Genomic DNA, 20,011 nt, shown 5'->3' with positions numbered 1-20,011 from the left:
GGAGCTGTCCCAGCTGCCCTGTGTCAGCCGCACACACTCACAGGAGCTGTCCTGTGTCAGCCGCACACACTCACAGGAGCTGTCCTGTGTCAGCCGCGCACACTCACAGGAGCTTCCCCAGCTGCCCTGTGTCAGCCGCACACACTCACAGGAGCTGCCCCGCTACCCATGTCAGTTGCATATGCTCACTTAGTGCTCCCGTCATCCTGGGTCACCATGAGCAGTAAGGATTTGGGAGATGCTCTCTGAATGAACTCCATCATTGGTCCAGAGCCATCTGCAGGGTCAAGGCAAGGCAGTTTAGTGTCTTCTTAGAGAAAAGAGGCTCTTGCCAAGGCTGCCAACCTCCTGTTGTCCTCTGCTTCTCTAGATGTCCTGGATCCTTACTTCTTAGAGCTTGGTGTCTGCCAGCTGAGATTGACAAGGCACAGACAGCCCAGTGGCTGTTCAGGGCACAATGAACAGGAATCCCAGACAATGGGTTCTTGGGCTCAAAGAAACAAGGAAAGCCACATCTAGAGGAAAGTAGACCCTAAAGCCTTGATTAGGCAAACTTGTCACTCACTGGGATCTTCTTCTGTCAGGGTGACACTGCAGAGGAAGGCAGCCTTGTAAACTGCAGTGCAGAACCCACCCCAGACCTGAGATCCCACAAACACAGGCCAAAGAAACTGTTTCATTGTCAAGTTGTGCCTTGGTTTCTCTTCAAGCCTACATTATGTTGAAAATTCATCTTAATGTTACCAGGATTAGAGGGTTCTTACCATCTCCATACATATCAAAATGCTGGGTCGCCATCACCTTCCCCGTCACATCTGCAAGTAGAAATCATTTATTAAAGGAAAGTTCATAAAACCAAGGAGGCATCATAACCCCCACCTCCCCCAATGATATATTCCTTAGGTGTTTCTGCAGGAAACATGACTAGTGTGGCCATACAGCCTGAAGAGGGCGACATTCTGTCACCAGCACAGATCAGAACAACACCTTCCAGCCTTCCAGCCTACGTCCAGTAACACTTGATCTTCACCTGCTTTCCTCTCCTCCTGCTGCTTCCCCCAGAAATACTAGGGCCCCACCTCACCCCTTTCCACCTCTTCATGTTTCCATGGGGACTTTAGAGCATTTTGTCCCTCACCCTCCAGCCCCACTGTCACTGGCCATGCTGTCATTTCACTGGTGGGGATATTACTGGGAATTTCTTTTTCCAGGGACACCAAAGGAACCTCTTTTGCATGGATACCTCAGGGACTCCTTTCCTAGGGATATCAGAGGGAATCTCCCTGAGACACTAGAGCAAGCCTCTTTCCCCGGGGGACTGCAGGGACCCTCTTTCCCAAGCCCTCCATTTCTTGCCAGGATCCCCTAGAGGCAATGGAAACGGAAAGGAAAGCCAAGTCTTCATTCACGGGGATTCTGGGGCTCTTTGGATGCACAGCACGGGGAAATGTCCAATTGTGTTGCACTCTGCTCAGAAAAACATTGGCATCAGAGAACAGGTGTGAGACACAAGCCAGAACCATAGCCTTTGCTCATCTGGGCATCACTCTGCCTCTTGTCTTCTCAAAAGGTTCTATTATATTCAGTTTTCAGGTATTTTTGTTGTCATTAGAACCACTAATAGTCTGTGAAGTGAGGCAGGTTAAAAATAATCATAATTTAAAATGTTTTAAAATATCCACCTAGACTAGATTAGAGGCAAAGATCTTGAGAACCTAAAGTCTGTGGGAAAACCCAATCTCTGAACTTCTAGGGGAAGTTCTTTTCTATTACCATTTGTATGATCTAACAGTAGTTGTACAAATGAGTTTATCTTGATCATTGTCACCCCTCCCATCACTCCCTCCCTCCTTCAAGGAAGTTCTAAGGAAAACATTTAACTTACAGTTGATGATGGCAATGTTTATTCCTCTTCCAACATTCCCATACCTTCTACCTAGAAGCCTGAAATACAGCTGAACATCAGTCATGGAGTTTGGAGTTCTTCCAAAGGAGGAACTTGCCTCCAAAGGGGCAGCTTTCCTGTGTTCGCCTTCCTAGGCAAGGCTGCACCAGTTTGTCTCCTCCCCACTTCCTCCCGCTGTGCAGCAACCCCATAGCTTCCAGACCTTACTCTAGACCCTCCACACACATTTCTATAGACCTCAGCTTATTACAGACTCAGTCTCTTGGGGCACATTCCAGGTTATGATTTAGACAAAAAGGAGAGGGGAAACTCACTCTTGTTTATTTAGCTTCAAAAGTTTATTTAGCTTAGCTCCAAAGCACCTACTTCTCTATTTCACAGGTAAGCGGGAGGAAGTGGAAGGCCTTCCAACTCAGGCCTAGTTCTCCCGTGTCCATGTCCTTTTCCTTTCAGGGAACCCATAGAAGCCTTGCTTGACTTTTGACTCTTGGCCATTCTTTTGCCCCATCACCAAGATTAACCCAATTATTTCTTGTGAGTGAACACTGTATATCATCACTTAACTTTTACCTTAAGTCAAAGAACTTGACAAGTCAAGACAACCACCTTTCCAGGAGATAGGAGGTTCACACACAAACTGTGTGTGTGTGTGTGTGTGCGCGCGCGCATTCACGCCTGTGCACACACGCGCATGTACTCTTTGCATCAGTGACATGAGAGTGTAGAGAACAGAATCGGAAAGCTTCCTCTTTTCTCCTGCTTTGTGACAGTGAATCTGCATGTACAAATCTGCTCTCTGACATGCTGTGAACCTTCCAGGCTTAGTGCTTTTCACAATCTTAGACACTTCTAAAAGAACTAGGAAGAAGCAAAGGCCTCCATTTCTGACCATGGGAAGATGGGGGAATCTGGATCTACTACCACAGAGAAAAACCAGAGAAGACAGGGAACATTTTAATGAGATCTCTTGAGGTAAACTGGAGCCTCAGGCCTGTGGCAAAGACTCAAGTCTCAGGTGTTTGCCCAGCATTTCACCCCATGTTTTACCTTTTTTTTTTTTTTGTTAGTTGTGGGGCTTGAACTCTGGGCTCGGGCGCTGTCCCTCAGCTCTTCAGCTCAAGGCAAGTGCTCTACCACTTGAGCCACAGCACCACTTCTGGTTTTCTAGTGGTTTATTAGAGATAGGAGTCTCACAGTCTTTCCTGCCCGGGCTGGCTTTGAACCACGATTCTCAGATCTCAGCCTTCTTAGTAGCTAGGATTACAGGTGTGAGCCACCGGCACCCGGCTCCATGTTTACCTTTTAAGAATCCTTTGTGGTGGCAGGAAGGTGGGAGAGGAGGCATTGAGCACTGTGAAAATGATGAGAGATGGGACAAAGGCAAAACCAGAGTGAGCATCATGCTAAATCTCCCCTTTGTTTACTTGGGCTAGGCTCCCAAAGGGTTGAATTCTTAAAGTGAGAGTAAGCCAGATGTTAACTAATATTCGTGTGGATTTCAGCTTGGTTTTAACTCAACTAAGTAGCAAATAAAAGAAGAGGGAAAAAAATAAAAGGCAGATTGTTAGCTGACTTCACAAAAGAAACAATGGAGTCAGAGGAGGATAGAACATCCCCTTAAAATTCAGTGAAAGACACTACAGCCCAAACAACCATCCTCTTTCAGAAATAAAGATGAAACAGATTATTTCAGAGAAATGTAAACTGCAAGAAGTGGCCGTACCTTTTTCATATGTCTTTTACATTGTTTACTTTGTATTATCTGAAGCTACACACATACACACACACACACACACACACACACACACACACAGTATTGGTATAGTATTGCTGAGATTTGAACTCAATACCTCACATGTGGTAGGCCAGTTGCTCTACTACTCCCCCCAGCCCTGCTCTGTTATCTTTTGTTGTCATAAACCCTATCAATTCTTGTAACCTGTTACTGAATCTTATGAATCCTTCTAGAGGAATGAGTGAATTTGAAGCTGGATGTGGGATCCTTCCACCCCACCCGAACCAAAACGGAACAGAAATCTACCTATCTATGTATCTATGCATCTATGTATCTATCTATGTATCTATGTATCTATGTATCTATGTATCTATCTATCTATCTGCACTAAGAGACGGTAGCAGCACTCTTCATAAACAACCATAATGATTCAGCTGTCATTCTACAGAATGGGAAAAAAAAAATTACTGTGTATTGAAGCAAACCCATAAAAAATAGTTACAACTCAATGACCAGGAGAGATCTCACAAATGCCACTTGGCCTAGAAAGATCAGAGATGATAGGGTATATAGTTTATGACTATATGACATAAAGTTCAGATATATAAAATGAAGCAACAGAGTGTACATGAAAGCTCAGGCAATATAAACATCAAGACAAGCAAGGAAATAACCACCTAGGAGACACCATAGTGCTCTTACTAGAGGGACAAAGAAAAGAAGAAGCTGATTTACAGAAGGTGCACAGAGGCCTGGCAATATCTATTGCTTAATCAGAACAGAGGCTACACATGAGGACATTATAATTAACTAAAAACACTATCCACTTATAATTTGCCGTAATTTTTTTAGTCTTTTTTTATTGTGAAAATACTGTACAGAGGGGGTTAAAATTACATGGGCAGGATAATGAGTACATTTCTTATCAAGCATTGTTGCCTCCTCCTTTGTTTCCCCTTCCCATGCCTTCCCCTCTCCCAGCCCCTCCCGGTAATTTTTAAAAATTCTATACAGTAGAAATGCACACCAGTGTAAAAATAGTGGAATAAACTATGAGCTGGCTGTGCTATGTACCCATAAAAAAAGAGTTTCCTACTTTATCTGTAAAAAATTATATGCACATAAACACATTCACACACTCATATTCATGTGTACTCACATATACGTGCCTATGTATGCACATAAAATAGATATATAAGTATATACTGATTTTGCATAGGAAGCTTATTTTTCCATTAAAAAGAAACCACTGACACAAGCAGTCAGAAACTAATAAAAATTATCAGGCACTGGTGGTTTACATCCGTAATCCTACCTACTGAGGAGGCTGAGATCTGGAGGATCATAGTTCAAGGGAATACTGGGCAGAAAAGTCTGTGAGACTCCATCTCAAGAATAACCAGCAAACTGTTGGGCTGGAGGTATGGCTCAAGTAGTAGTATGCCAGTTGAGCAAACTGAGAAAATGTGAGGCTCTCAGTTCAAGTCCCAGTACTGTCAAAAAGAAAAAAAAAAAAGAAAACTACAAACTAAGAAAAAAAGAAACGGAAGCCAAGTGCCAGTGGCTCACATCTGTAATCCTCGCTGCTCAGGAGGCTGAGATCTGAGGATCCCGTTTTAAGCCAGCCTGGGCAGGAAAGTCTGTAAGGCTCTTAGCTCCAATAAACTACTCAGAAAAAGACGGAAGAGGCACAGTGGCTCAAGTGGTAGAGTGGTTGCCTTCAGTACAAAAAGGCTCAGGGACAGTGCCCAGGCCCTGAATTCAAGGCAAAAACAAAATGAACAAAAACAAATGGAGATGGATACAGGGGACGGGGGGGGGGAGGGGGGCGGGGAATTGGAAGATATATAGAGTACATCTCTCAGTATATTTTAAATATGTATTGTTAATTCTGAACCATGTAAATGTATTGTATGTTCAAAAATTAAGTCCAAAGAGGGGGAAGAAAAAGAGAGAGGTGTAGTGACAGACACAGTGCTCCTGCTTTAAACCATGAGGGTGGGGGCCAGGGTAAAACTGCACAGAACTGTCAGGTGACACTGTGGTTCCGGTGACTTTGAAGTGCTTTGACACAAATTCCCAGGAAAGAACAAAATACAAACTATGGTCATATGAGACTAAGTTTGACAAGAGACACAAACCTCAGACAGAGATGGGGGGAGGGGGGAGGACAGGGAGAGGGAGAAAGGACAGAGGGAGAGAGACAGAGGCAGCCCTCAGAGATAATCACTGTCCCCCCCTGGGAGCACAGCAGGGATTCCTCAGCCTTGGTCTGAGATCAAGGCATGCTTGTGGTGTGGCCTCCTAGGAGGAGAGGACAGAAGCAAAAAGTAGGCACTGCCCTCTTCCTAATCGTGGTACTTACAGCTCATCTTCAAAGCAGATCTTGGCATACTTGTCTTTGCCCCCACCACTGAGCAAGCGATAGGCATAGGTGTTGGGGGGACATGAGGCCCAGTGGTCACACTTTTGCCTTTTGGGGTCTGGCGCTGTAATAAACAGAGTATTAATAATTAGCATCACAATAGCTTAGCAGATGAACTCTGAGTTAGACCATTCTAGCTCTTTGCCAACTCCCAATGGTGGCAACACCAGGGGGAACAGAGCCACCCAGAAGAACGTGTTCAACTGTAGTATAACCATTGGAATGTCCCCAGAGATGCTTCTGTCCTGAGGCAACAGGCATGCAGACTAGGCAGAGTGATGCCAGAAGTGTGGGGATAACTCTTCATGGCTGTTGATCAAAACGGATATTCTTGGGGACCATCCATATTTGCACTGCAATAACAGACAGATCTAGGAGCCTAGAGGGCTAGGGAACAGAGGCAGGCCTGGGTAGAGATACATAGCTTCTGCTTTTACATAGACGTAAGCACATACACATGCTGTGTAACAAGTCAAAAATGACATCAAATACCACACACAAACTCACAGGGACCCTATGCCACATACACATACCATATGCCAAACTGCACTTATACTAACACACATCCATACCACATATACAATATATGTAATACCATACATACACATACACTCTACCCCACATGCACACCCAACAATGCACATCTGACCACACACTAGCTAACCAGCTAGAGGAACTGAGGTTTCTGCTTGGGGTGCTACTGTGTGTGTGTGTGTGTGTGTGTGTGTGTGTGTGTGTGTGTGTGTGTAAGCAGTCCCTGGAGATGGCTCCAGTTAGGAGGGTTCAGGCTGGCCTGAAGCTAAAAGGTAAGAAGGAAGCTGGGGTGTGGGTGCGGGGGTGTGGGTGGCCTGCCTCATGTGCCTCTCCTGCAGGTCACAGATAGGACTGCAGGCTGGTGCTTGGTCCAGATTTAAATCCCAGGTGCCTAGAAAATGCAAAAGCCCTCCAAGTTTGACAGGGGACTTGGTTCTCTACTTTAAGGATCATGTGTTTTTGGACTTAGCACACAGAAACTAAGAAGTAGAAAATGGTAAGATATGCAGTAGATCATGAGCAGGGACTCATAGGATACCAATACAGAAACTCATCTAATCATGAGCCAGGCATTGGTGGCTCGTATCTCTAATCCTAGCCCCCCAGGAGGCTGAAATTCAGAGGATCTCGGTTCAAAGACAGCCTGGGAAGAAAGCTCATGGAAATGCTATCTCCCAAATAACCATCTTTGAAAGTAGAGCTGGAGGCATCGCTAAAGTGGCAGAATACCAGCCAAGTAAGCAAGCAGCTGAATTCAAGCATTGGAGCCATATGAAGGAGAAAGAGGAGCAGGCAGAAGAGGAAGAGGAGGAGGAAATGGAGGAGGAGAAAAAGATCTAAATGCAAAGAAAGATAGCAAGATGGGAAGAAACTGAATCACAAAAAAAGTATAACAATCAGAAGAAAATTAGTGAAATTGTTAATTGGCTAGTATAGTAGTAACTGTATAACTATCAGAGTTATTTTAATTTGGGTGCCGGTGGCGCATACCTGCAATCCTAGCTACTCAGGAGGCTAAGATCTGAGGATCTTGGTCCAGAGCCACTCCAGATGGAAAGAAAAAAAACTATGGTTCTTATCTCCAATTAACCATCAGAAAGCTAGAACTGGAGGTGTGGCTCCAGTGGTAGAATACCAGCCTTTAGCAAAAAAGGCAATTGAAAGCATGAGCGTTAATTCAGGCACAGGCACAGTCAAAGCCATAGACACAGACACAGACACACAGACACATTGCTCTAAATGTAAACAGATTAATTTCCCTAATTAAAAGACATTGGTTAGGAGCAACGGATGGCAATGTTGTCAGACACCTTATATTAATATACATTGTAGAATGGGAACTTCTTTGTACCACTACTTAAAGATAATTTTAAAAATCAAAAAAATATAAAAGGGGTTTTGGAATAAAAAATAAATAAAAGATATTGAATAGCTGAATATACTATAAAAACAAAAATGAGCCAACTATATACTCTGCCTATAAGAGACTCATCTCACCTTTAAGAAGACAGGTAGAGTGCAAATGAGGAGATGGATAAAGATTGCCATGAGAATGAACTGGAAGGCAGCTGGCCCTGGGTGACTGCTGGGGCTACAAGAGTAGCTGCAACAGATTTTAGATCAAACTGTCCAAAACACAATGATAAGGGGTGAACTCATGAAGGTGTAACTGTTATAAATATAAGCTTACCTAACGTGGGAATACCTAAAACATAAAGCAAAACAATAACATGACTTCAAGAGGATATCTGCGACAATGGACAGATAGAAAATTGACATGGGCATTGTCCCTAAACTTTTTTGCTCAAGGCTAGTGCACTAGCACTTTGAGTCACAGCCCCACTTCTAGTTTTCTGGAGATAAGAGTCTCACAGATTTTCCTGTAGGATTACAAGTATGAGCTACCAGCACCTAGCAATGAGACTCTTTTCTTTTTTTTCTTTCTTTTTTTTTTTTTTTTGGGTCCGGTCGTGAGGCCTGAACTCTGGGCCTGCGTGCTGTCCTTCAGCTCTTCAGTTCAAGGCTAGCGCTCTATCACTTGAACCACAGTGCCACTTCTGGCTTTTTTCTTTTTGCTTATGTGGTGCTGAGGAATTGAACCCAGGGCCTCAGGCTTGCAAGGCAAGCGCTTTACCACTGAGCTACCTTCCCAGCCCGCAATGAGAATCTTATCTCTAATAAACTACTCAGAAAAAGCCAGAAGTGGCACTGTGGTTCAAAACGCTAGCCTTGAACAAGCAGCAGCTCAGGGACAGGTCCAGGCCCTAAGTTCAAGTCCCAGGACTGGAACAGAAAAAAAAGGCTAGAGGCATAGCTTCAGCAGTAGAGTAGCTGGCTTGTAAATGCAAGACCCTGAGTTCAAATCCCAGTACTCCCCAAATCTATCTATCCACATAATATTTTTGTCAATGTTCAGATGACCAAGGTCAAGTAACTAGCTGTTAATAAGAAATATGGCACATTCTAATTGTCTCTGGATTTTTAACACTTTCTTTAAATTTAGTAATGATATTAAATGCATCTAACACAGTAGTTGAAGATATCACTAACATATTCTCTATTTTGTGTGTGTGTGTGTGCATATGGATACTGGGGCTTGAACTCCAGGTCTTGAACTCTTACTTGGCTTTTTTGATCAGGACTGAGGTTCTACCTCTTGAACCACAGCTCCACTTATGACTTAGATGGTGAAGTGGAGAGAAGAGTCTCTCAGATTTGTCTGCCCAGACTGGCTTTGAATTCAGATCCTGAGACCTTTTTTGAATAGATAAGGATTACAGGAGTAATCCACCAGTACTTACTCTATTCTTTAAAAGTGGGCATCTTCTAACTTAGCAGGCACCCTACAGGTGCAGAGAGATGGCTCCTCAGAGGGAACAACTTTGTCCCCTGGGAGCCTGTGTACTTCCCTTACCCAGCTCAGACTGAGGGCTTCACAGTGCTGGTGCAGTCCTCAGAGAGATCCTTACCACAGCTGGCCCAGGCTCACTTCCCGGAGACAGACACTTCCAGGCTCCAGCACTGCCAGAGACACACAGGGTACAAAGGCCCCTCAGCTGAAGGGGAAGGGGACCTGAATCCATGAAGAACCCTTTGTACACCAGATGTGCTATTTACCCACAGCAGGGATCAACCCTATACAACCCTGGGCCCTAACAACATTTATTCAAAGAGAAATACCAGAAGATGAGGACAGGAGCAGGCAGCAGGCTACTAGGGGTTGTTGACTTAATAGAGAGGTTATGCAATTGTCTTTTTTTAAGAATAATTATTTCCTGAGATGGGCACTGTTAGCTGAAACTAGTATCAGGAAATGAAGAGATCAAGGACCTATCAGTGAATCTGATTACTCATAAGCACCTGCTAAGTAGCCAGAAAACTCCTGCTCAGAGTTTCCTGCTCAGTCTTTCCTGAAACTGAGACTTGGGGGAGGGACCCATCTTTCTCTCTGGGGCACTATTAGAGCACTGCTTATATTAATAATAAGCCTTTAGATTTTTCCCTTTAAATACTAAGATGTTGGGGCTGGGGAGATTTGACTCCCTAAATGACAGCTGTCAGACCCTTCCTGGGTGTCCCAGGAGTGGAGATCATAGCCCAGCAGCCAGCTGGACAGCCCTCAGGCCAGGCCAGCTGCTTCGAACATGCATGGACACCTTGAAGAAGCCATAGGACAATGAGTTGCTTGGCTGCTAAAGCACAACTCAGATCCGGAAGGTACTGTAATAACCAGGACTGACAGATTCAACAGCTCACATCAAGCTTTTTGCCAACACCAGCCTGGACAACCTTGAGATGACCCTGAAGCTGTGATTGGTGCAGCTACCCTTGCCACACCCCTTTTCCAATTAAATAAGCAGTCTGTTGACTTACATTTTCCAGCCAGCTAAGAATACCTTTTCCCTGATTGCATGATATAGACCCAATGAGGACTTCTCTCATATAGTCTTTTCTTGCCTACTTTAGGCCTTGATTATTAATAGAGCAGGCTGAGCTAACAGCACAAAGAAAGACAAAGAAGCAGAGATAGAGGTGTCAGAATAGGAATGGTTACAGAGACAGTGCAGAGCTGCCACTAGTCACAGAGGCAGCTGCCACCCAGACAAGAGCAGTGGTGATAGTGGTCAGGGAAAAAGTGATGGGAACCGAAGTGGCAGAGACAAGGAGGGATGGCAGAAGTAGAGAGAAGGTGGGGCTAGGAAGTGGCTCAGTGGTAGAGCGCTTGCCTTGCATGCATGAGGACCTGGGTTCGATTCCTCAGCACCACATACACACAAAAAGCCAGAAGTGGTGCTGTGGCTCAAGTGGTAGAGTGCTAGCCTTGAGCTGAAAAGCTGAGGGACAGTGCCCAGGCCCAGAGTTCAGGCCCCACAACTGGCAAAAAAAAAAAAAAAGAAGTAGAAAGAAGGTAAAAGGGCAGAGAAGTGGGTTTGAAGAAAGACAGGCTGGAAAGAGCCAGAACAGAGAAGTGCTAGTCCATGCACCCTTGTCCCTGGAGGATTTTTAGAGAGCTACAATACTCCCATAGCTACCAAGGACCAAGGCAACTTCCAAGGCATGAGGAGTGCAGTGATGGGGCTGCAGGGCCAAGTGTCCTGCCACCCAAGACTGTGCATGTGCTGTTAAATGAAAGGCTCAGCCCACTGCTGCCTTCTGCTCCCTGCAGCTGCCAGAAGCCCAAGATTTCAAAAACTGCTGAGGTCTTGAGATGATCAGCAGTAGAACATCTCCTCGCCACTTCTAATTCCTATTGGATACAGCAAAAGGAATTCAGCCAGTTGATCAGTTAACAGAATGAACACTGCAAAGAAAATCATTATCAGAAAATGCCTCAGTGAGGAGACTTAGGAAGCTGGTTGTTGCTAGACAGACATGGCCTCATATCTGTGTGGGATTTGCATTTATGTCATTAGAAGCTGCCCAGGCTACACTAATTCTATTTCAGTAGCTCAAACAGACAGAACCTGATGCTTTAAATCAAGCTTACCAAGACCCCTCAGCAACATGTGCCTGGCTCGGTCCCTGCTTTATTGCAATCACTGCTTGTTAGCCTACCTCTAAGGCTACATCCTGTGTCTGCTCAGCCTCTACCTGAACTGTTCCAGAGCACAGCAAGATGAAGAAGCCCAGGTGGCAGGCAGGTCTGAGTCCTATAAAGGCTCAGATGCTTGTGGCTGTCATTCAGTCCATGTGTCAGCAGTAGGAATCATGTCAGCACCACACAACACAACATTGTTATTTCTACTCCCTGGGACCAGGAACAACAGCTTCTGAGAACATAGCCAGTCCCTTGGAAAATTCAGAATGATTTGAGTACAGGATCTGGGCCCCCTGAGTTTCATGCAGGAGGAAGCTGAGACTTGGGGCCTACAATGGATAGGCTAAGATCAGACTACAAGCTTGGGTCACAGCTGAGCAGCCTGAGGGCAGATGGTGGTGGCACCCATGGGCATGTGCAGTGGCACTTGCCTGGAGATGCTGCGGGGCCTGCACAGAGGACATTGGTGGGGCCTCTTTTCTATCTCCATCCTCTGCACAAAGCCATCCCCACTTCGTCACTCACCCCTGAGAATGGGCTTCTCACCGACGCTCCGGAGGCTGTAGACGGCACTGGACAGAGTCACGGCAGGAATGAGCTCTGCGAGCAGGTACCCTGAGTACCAGGCGCACATGGAGGCAAAGACGAAGAACATAGCCTTGAATGCACCTAAAGACAAATGACACCAACACTGTGGAGGTCTGGGCTGTGCGGGTTAGACCACCCTCACCCTCTGACCCCCCCATGAGCACTCTCACTCTCTGTCCGTCATTGTCATCCTGACCCACTTGGGGTGCAATGATGGCAAAAGGGTACCATTGCTGGGGAGTCAGCTCCCACCTGCGGGAGCTATAGAGGTCGGGCCCTTTGGCTTTGCAGTGCTGGGTGTTTGAAACAGCCAGAAGCAGAAAACACAGGAAAGGATGGCTGCCTGCTGTTGGCCTGCGTCTCAGAGCTTCTTGAGTGCTAATGTCAAGGATTCACTGAGCATGTGCTGAACACACCCACTGCAGGCAGGTCTGAAAAGCCTGGCACTGCTTGTTCTCTTTGTGAGACATAATCAGACTTGAATTTGCTCATAGAATGAAGTGTAAACCTCCTGGGGCGGAGTCGTGGTCCATCTTCCCTCTCTCTGCATTGCCACGTTGAGGCTAGCTTCTGGGGCCAGTGAGTAAGCAAGGATCATGACTGCGGACCACAATGCTGCAAGCCACATGTTTGTTCTATCACAGGGAGGTCTCTGCAGAGACACCAAGAATTCACAACAGGGGTAGGAAGTCCCTGGCAACATCTCTGGCAGTCAGCTCAACACTGTGCTTTCCAGGACGCAGCTGAAGGACATCAGCCTGGCGCTACCTTGTAAAACAAGAGAGGAAGGAAGGAGAAGGGAGAAAGAACAAGGAGAAGGGAACCATGGGACCTGAAGATCTTGCAGGAACTCTAATCTCCTTCTGCTCGGGTAGAAGAGCAGATGACCTTAGACTTGTGGACTCTTTTTCTTCCCATCCAGAGCTCCCATCAGACTCGAGCACACTATTCTAGAAAAATATGTTAGGCAGACAATGGCTAGATAGCAGACAGCAATAGTTGTCGGTATCAAGGTATGTCAGGTGACTACTGGACAATTTTATGCAAGCAATCAATATGAACAAAAGTGGTAAACCTGACAACATTCAGAGACTCTTCCAGAAGTCTCCATGCTCCACTAAGGATCCAGAACCACAATACAGGATAGAGTTTGGTGGGAGATGAAAAAGAGCATGGTGTCACCTTTGAGGTGGGTGTGTCAATCAGCTACTTAAATGAATGAGGAGACACAATGTGGTCCCTAATTGAACAGGGCAAATGGCCGATGTGACAGGGAAGAAATGGAGAATGTACCAAAAGCCGAGCATCCACACAGGAAGGATCTCAAGCCAGGAAGGGCCGTCTTGTGAAGAGGCAAGGAGCAACCATCTAGACACTTCTCACAACTCCGAGGAAGATACAAGTGTCTAGAAGACTCCTGGAAGTGTCCATGACTCTGTGTTGCCCAGAAGTTGCATGAGGAGCCTGAGCTCCCAGCCCAGGGAGGCTGTCACAGACTTTGTACTCAAGAGAACCTCCTTCCGTGTATTTGTATGTATGTGACTCATCCCCATTGTCCAGTGCATGGGGTTCCAGAGGTGCTCGACACCTCACTGAGGAGCCCACAAGAAAGCCATTCCAAGACCAACTGCTACTCTAGGGCCCACATGAAAGACTCTCAGAACCCACCTAGCCCCCTCCCCGGGGGTTGGTGGAGCAATCTGACAATCCGGACTTCTTAGTGAATTTCCTCCAACCCAAGTAAGTACAGAGAAGCTGTTTGTTCCTGGTGCTTGCCAGTGTATTCAAGTCACAGGTGACACCACGCCTTTTACTGGGGAGATCAGGGCAGACTGAAGAGGAAGGCTATAGTTTAGGGCTTGGCTGGCCTCCATGCCACTGCCTTCCTTGTCCTGTCCATTGAAAACTTTTGGCAGAAAGGAACTGCTACCTGAGCTCCATGGTGGGAGTGCACCTGCACTGCCCCAGGCTGAAGCCTACAGTGTCCACTAGGAGACCTACAGGTGACGGAATGGCTCAAGCCCAACTACTCCATCCTTCAATTTGCTTGTCCACCACCAGCTGGAACAAACCAGGAATTAGTTTTAAGTGCCAAGGTAAAGGTCAAGTGGAAATCATTAACCCAAAAAATCAAGAGTGGCACAATTCTGACTTCTGGGTTAGGGGAGGACTTTGCTCATGATCATACATGCCCAGATAAGTACAATCTTGCTATTATATGGGAGGTGGGGGTATTTAAAAGGACCTCATAGGGCGGGGGGAGGCTGGGAAGGGATGGGAAGAGGAAACAAAGGAGGAGGCAACAATGCTTGATAAGAAATGTACTCATTATCTTGCCCATGTAATTGTAACCCCTCTGTACACTATTTTCACAATAAAAAAAAAGGACCTCATAGAGCACAAATGAGTCATGAGGTCTGTGTGTGAGAAGGCTGTAGATGAGAGAGGGCACCTGGTCACTGCCAGCATTTTCTATTCATAACCTGCATTTGATATGGCTAGACGGTTGAGAAGCAACGAGAGCTGAGTGGCACACCCCTGTAATCCCTGCTACACAGATGGTGGAGGTAGGAGGATCTTACTCTGAGTTGGCTGGCAGCGGGGAGAGGGGTCTAAGTCACTATCTGAAAAATAAATCAAAGTAAAAAGGGCTGGAAGCCTAGTGTAAGTAGTAGAGTGCTTGTTTAGTAACATGCAACGCCCTGAATTCAAAACTCAGTACTGCTAAAAAGAAAATAAAAAGACTGAATTCTTCCAAAATATCTATAATAAAAGTCAGTAACCTCAGGCAACTTGTGTAAGTCTGTGTGTCACTCAATGATAGGGACTCATTCTGAGGTGATTTGTGTCCTTGTGCAAGCCACACAAATTAAGATATTACTAGGGGGCAGAATATTGATCGTGTACCTACATATACAGCCATTCACTCATTTACCCTATAATCCATACACATCAACAAAGTTCAAGTTCCTACATTAGCAGCTTTTAAACACAAAGCAAGAGTGACCTCTTTCTGACCCTTTCTTCTGTTTGCCCAGGACGTGGCTGTGCTGTACTGTAGCTTTGGGAGGAGCCAGCTTCTACAGACGACAGCAAGAGACTGGGCCTGGGCATAGCAAGCAAGACCACAGGCTCAAGAGGTGAGTGGCCATTGAAGACAGGGATTTCATCCTTCCTCACTACTTTTCCAACTCTCTTAACAAGATCAAGTCATTTGAAAAACCCAAACCACCTTTACTTGCCCATTCCCCGATGACAGCTCTTACCTCAGGTCAGTATGGTGGGCAGGAGGGAGTGGGGACAACTCTCCCCTGCCCTGGCCCCTTTTTTTCCCCCAGAGATGGCCAGGCTGGGTCACACTCACCGGCAGACACTGGACGCATCTTCCAGGTGCAGTTCTCTCCCGCCTGGCTTGGCTCCTGATAGCAGCTCTAGGTCCCTAGATGACTATACTCCAGATTGGGACCCGCCCTTGGGATAGGCAGATGAGGGCGGGCCGGTTACTTGAAAACAGCATGACCCACAGGGCAGGTTTGAGGGGCAGCAGGTAGAACAGCGCAGTCTGGGCAGCACCCTGGAGTTCTGAGGTGATCGGTGAGGCAGGACATACTCCAGACAGACTGACTCACCCAGAACCAGAGCAGCCTAGCAGTTTGGTTAAAGGGAGCACAAAGGGTGGCTTCACCTTATGGTGCCCGGGGATAGCTCCATACCTAGCTCTGGACATGGGGTGTAAACGTCTCTTTGGACCCCTGCTTTCAGTTCTTTTGGATACAGGCTCAGAAACATGATGGTACATAGCACAGTAATTCTATCTCTAACCATCTGGGGGAGGTGCCACACACTTTTCTGGAACTTCTCCATATTCTGGCCAACTCGTACTTTTTGCTGCTTGTGTGTGTGTGTGTGTGTGTGTGTGTATGTATGTGTGGTTGTGTATTTTGTTAGTTATCCTGATGCTATGAGTAACTCTGTGGTTTTTACTTGAATTTTGCTATTGATGAGCTATTTTTCCCTATTTTTGTTGGCCCTATGCATATCTTTTTACAGAGATGCCTATTCACACTGGCTCATTTTTAGCTGAGTGACTTATTTTATTGTTGAGTTGTTGGTGTACCAAAGTTTTTCAGTTTGATAGGGTCCCTTTTATCTTTTGCTTTGGCTAGCTTCATTTTGGGAATCACACCTATAAAATAATTGCCAACTCCAAATGTCAGGAGGCTTTTCTTCTGTTTCTTCTACGAATTTACTGTTTTATGTCTTACAATTAGGTCTTCAGTCTATTTTGAGTTAAGTTCTGTCTGTGGTATAAGGGAAAGGCCCAAGTGAGGTAGATCCAGGTGGGTATCCAGTTTTCCCACATTATTTTTTGATGTCCCCTCCCTTCACTGAATGGTCTTGGCACTCATAGGCAGCCCTCAGAGAGGCCTGGCAGCTGGCTTTTAGAGCAATGTTTCTAAGTTACTTCTTGTTTGCTCTATTTGCTGGTGTGCTGCCTGCACACCAGTTCTTGGCATGTCTCCTGAAGGCTCGATCTGTTTGTTCAGGAAGTCCTCAGGCACTCTAAGGCATTCTTTGGAAAGGGGCTGCCTGCACGGAGTCATGCTCTCAGTTGCAAAAAGCCACACAGAACAGACTCCTGAGCATGTGGGAAGAGTCCAAATGTCTGGGCTGTCTGAAGAGCTGACTGTAAATAGGGATGCTTGTATCCCTAGCTCCAAGTGGATCTTAAGTTTTCTGCATCTTTGTGTTGCTTACAGCCTGTGTGGTAGTGCAGGAAAAAGTGAATTCAAGAAAAATTGATGCTGGTCATGGTGTGACTCATTGGGAAGGAAGAAGGCATTCTGTTCTCATGAACTCGAACAACCTAGAAGTGAAAACAGAGCTGCAAGAGTTGGCTGCAAGACTTGTCTATTCTGAAACTGGAAGGAGGTTATGGCCACGACAACCATGAATCGGTATTTTTTTTTTTTTTGTCAGTCGTGGGGCTTGAACTCTGGGCCTGGGCACTGCCCCTGAGCTCTTCATCTCAAGGTGAGCACTCTCCCACTTGAGTCACAGCACTACTTCTGGTTTCTGGTGGTTAACTGGTGATAAGTCTTTCCTGCCCTGGCTGGCTTTGAGCCTCTATTCTCAGATCTCAGCCTCCTGAATAGCTAGGATTACAAGTGTGAGCCACCTGTGCCCAGCCCTTTGGCTTTTTTATTTTATTATTATTTTTTTGGGTCCGGTCGGGGGGCCTGAACTCTGGGCCTGGGCACTGCCCCTGAGCTCTTCAGCTCAAGGCAAGTGCCCTACCACTTGAGTCACAGCACCACTTCTGCCTTTTTCTGTTTATGTGGTGTTGAGGAATCGAATCCAGGGCCTCAGGCATGCGAGGAAACCACTCTACCATTGAGCCACCTTCCTAGCTCCCCATGAATCAGCATTGTGGCACAGCGGGAATGTACAGAGTCCCTCAGTAGCCCATGGTCAGTCAGCTTGAGTGCTGGCTCCAAACATAAGGCACTGCACAGACTGTCCCAGGTCCCAGGTGACTTCCAGGCCTCTTTCTGAAGGTGAATACAAACCAGGAGGCCACCATGTCTTCAGTGGACAAGGAACAACCCACATGCTTCTGTAGAGGCCTACATGGTCTCATCCCAACAGCTCTTCTCTTCCTGTCTGTCCTCACCATCCTCAGGTGAGCAAAGGACTTTCACAGTTGGAGTACAGTTAGCTTGGAACACAAGGACATATATAGGCAGAAGAAAAGCCAGCCCAACTCCACACTCTCATTTCCTCTGCTGAGGATTTCACCTTCTGAAGCAGTTTTTGATGGTCACAGTGGCTTTAAGAGTGACCAGGTCCAGTCCTAAAGTTGAACTGTCTAGGGAGAGCTGTTGATATCCCTGAGCACGGCTTGTGGGGACTGAGGGCCACCTCAGAGGATGGCTGTGCAGATTAGGTGAGAAAACAGCTAGGAAGGGACCTTGAACAATGCTGGATGTAAATAAAAGAGACACCTATGAGTGGTTACCATTATGATTTTATTTGATTGCGTGTGTGTGTGTGTGTGTGTGTGCGCGCGCGCGCTAGTACTGGGCCTTGAGCTCCAAGCCTTGTGCTCTCACCTGGCTTCTTTGTTCAAGACTGGCACTTGACCCTCATGTCTTCTGCTAGCATTTGGTTGGTTAATTGGGAGATAAAAGTGTCAGAGTTTTCTACTTGGGCGTCTTTGAACCATGATCCTTGGATTTCAACCTCCCAAGTAGCTAGGAATATAGGGGTGAACCACCAGTGTCAGGCCCCCATTAATTTAAATGGATTATTTTACTCTCACCACCAGAAGCAAATGTGAAAAAAAAATGGTTGAATTTTGGTGTCAATACAGTATTGCATAAAGGACCATTCAAGAAAAGCTATAAAATACTCTTCCTGAAATATCCCGACAGGAAAGGATGTTTCTTAAAGGTAAATCCTCAGAGACAGAAAACACAAAAGATCTCAGCTATATATAAAGGAGACCACGACTGAAGGAAATGGAAAATCCTTCTGAACATAGAGGATTCCTAAGTTGGGCGGTGACAGATCCGTTGGTAGCTGTGAGCTGGTGCACCTGCCTGACCCAAATCCTCACCAAGGCCCGGGCCCCATTTTCTCCTCCCTGCCTGCCATTTTTTTTCTTTTGGTGTGTTGGTCGTGGGGCCTGAACTCTGGGCCTGGGCGCTGTCCCTCAGCTCTTCAGCTCAAGGCTAGCGCTCTACCACTTGAGCCACAGCGCCATTTCCAGCTTTTTCTGGTTATGTGGTGCTGAGGAATGGAACCCAGGGCCTCAGGCATGCAAGGCAAGCGCTCTACCACTGAGCCACCTTCCCAGCCCTGCCATGACTTTCAGCACCTTTCTTTCCTGAAGTTGTCGCGGGGATCAGCCATGGTCCTGGCCGAGCCTCCCTCCGCCCCAGCGCGGCCCGCAGCAAGCCTTGCCTCCGGCTCGCCCCCTTGGCCGCCCCCCCAGTACCCCCCTCGCTCGGGACCCAGCCCCCCGCCCCGCCCCGCGCCTCCCTAACCGGTCACCTCCCCTTCCCACTCCCCCCGTACTGCGCCAGGCAGGCCTGGCCCGTGGCCGAGACGGCCACCATCTCCGGGCGCTCGCCCCTCCCTCGTGGAAGGTTCTGGAACCTGCTCCCAGGCCTGAGGTGTCCTCGTTCCACCGGGCGGCGTCCGCGGCCTCCCCTCACCTGGCCGGGCCTGGCCGGCCTGCATGGTCCTCCTCACCCTGCCCTCCGGGCCCCTCACCCGGCCGGGCCGAGTCCGCAGCTCTCACCTCGGCGCTTCCCGAGGCACCGGCTCACCCCTGCCATGAGCGCGTCTCCTGGCCTCAGCGTCTCAGCGGACCAGGCCCTTCCCGCCACTCTCCACCACTCTCCACGTGCGCCGGGCGTGGCCCTCCCAGGTACGCCAGACACGCCCCGCCCCACGTACGCCGGACACGCCCCCGCCGTCCCTCTCCACCCCCCCTGTGCGCAGGACACGCCCCTCCCTACTTATGCTAGACATGCCCCCTCTGTTCCTAGACACGCCTCTGCCCATGCACGCTGGACACGCCCCCCGCCATTACCGGACACGCCCCTCCATGTATGCTGGACATGCTCTTCACCGCCCACCCCTGCACTCTTCTCTGCAGCGCCCCCTCCCCTGCAATGCCCCCTTCCCCCAGGCCCGCATGCCCACAGGCCCATTCAAGGCTCTAGAAATCACTGGCCAGGTCTTGGTGTTAATGAAAGAACGAGGGGAGGAGGAGGG

At 47.3% G+C, this 20,011-nt stretch overlaps 1 protein-coding gene across 1 annotated transcript in view; it reads right to left on the bottom strand.

The window, feature by feature from the left end:
* Fam3b (family with sequence similarity 3, member B) overlaps positions 1 to 15,625 on the bottom strand; it is a 17,911-nt gene extending 2,286 nt beyond the window's left edge. Inside the window, exons 1-6 of the mRNA XM_013027342.1 lie at positions 15,591 to 15,625; positions 12,164 to 12,307; positions 6,007 to 6,130; positions 1,886 to 1,944; positions 765 to 815; positions 190 to 277 (exon numbers count right to left, since the gene is read on the bottom strand). Of these exons, the coding sequence (XP_012882796.1) occupies positions 190 to 277; positions 765 to 815; positions 1,886 to 1,944; positions 6,007 to 6,130; positions 12,164 to 12,307; positions 15,591 to 15,609 (485 nt within the window). The 5' untranslated portion in view covers positions 15,610 to 15,625. The remainder of the gene's footprint in view (positions 1 to 189; positions 278 to 764; positions 816 to 1,885; positions 1,945 to 6,006; positions 6,131 to 12,163; positions 12,308 to 15,590) is intronic.
* Positions 15,626 to 20,011: the final 4,386 nt, after the last annotated feature.

The sequence above is a fragment of the Dipodomys ordii genome, unplaced genomic scaffold (assembly GCF_000151885.1).
Source record: "Dipodomys ordii isolate 6190 unplaced genomic scaffold, Dord_2.0 Scaffold103, whole genome shotgun sequence".
Taxonomy (NCBI): Eukaryota; Metazoa; Chordata; class Mammalia; order Rodentia; family Heteromyidae; genus Dipodomys; species Dipodomys ordii.
Note: the sequence above shows the minus strand (reverse complement) of the source record. Positions and strands in the feature narration are given on the sequence as shown.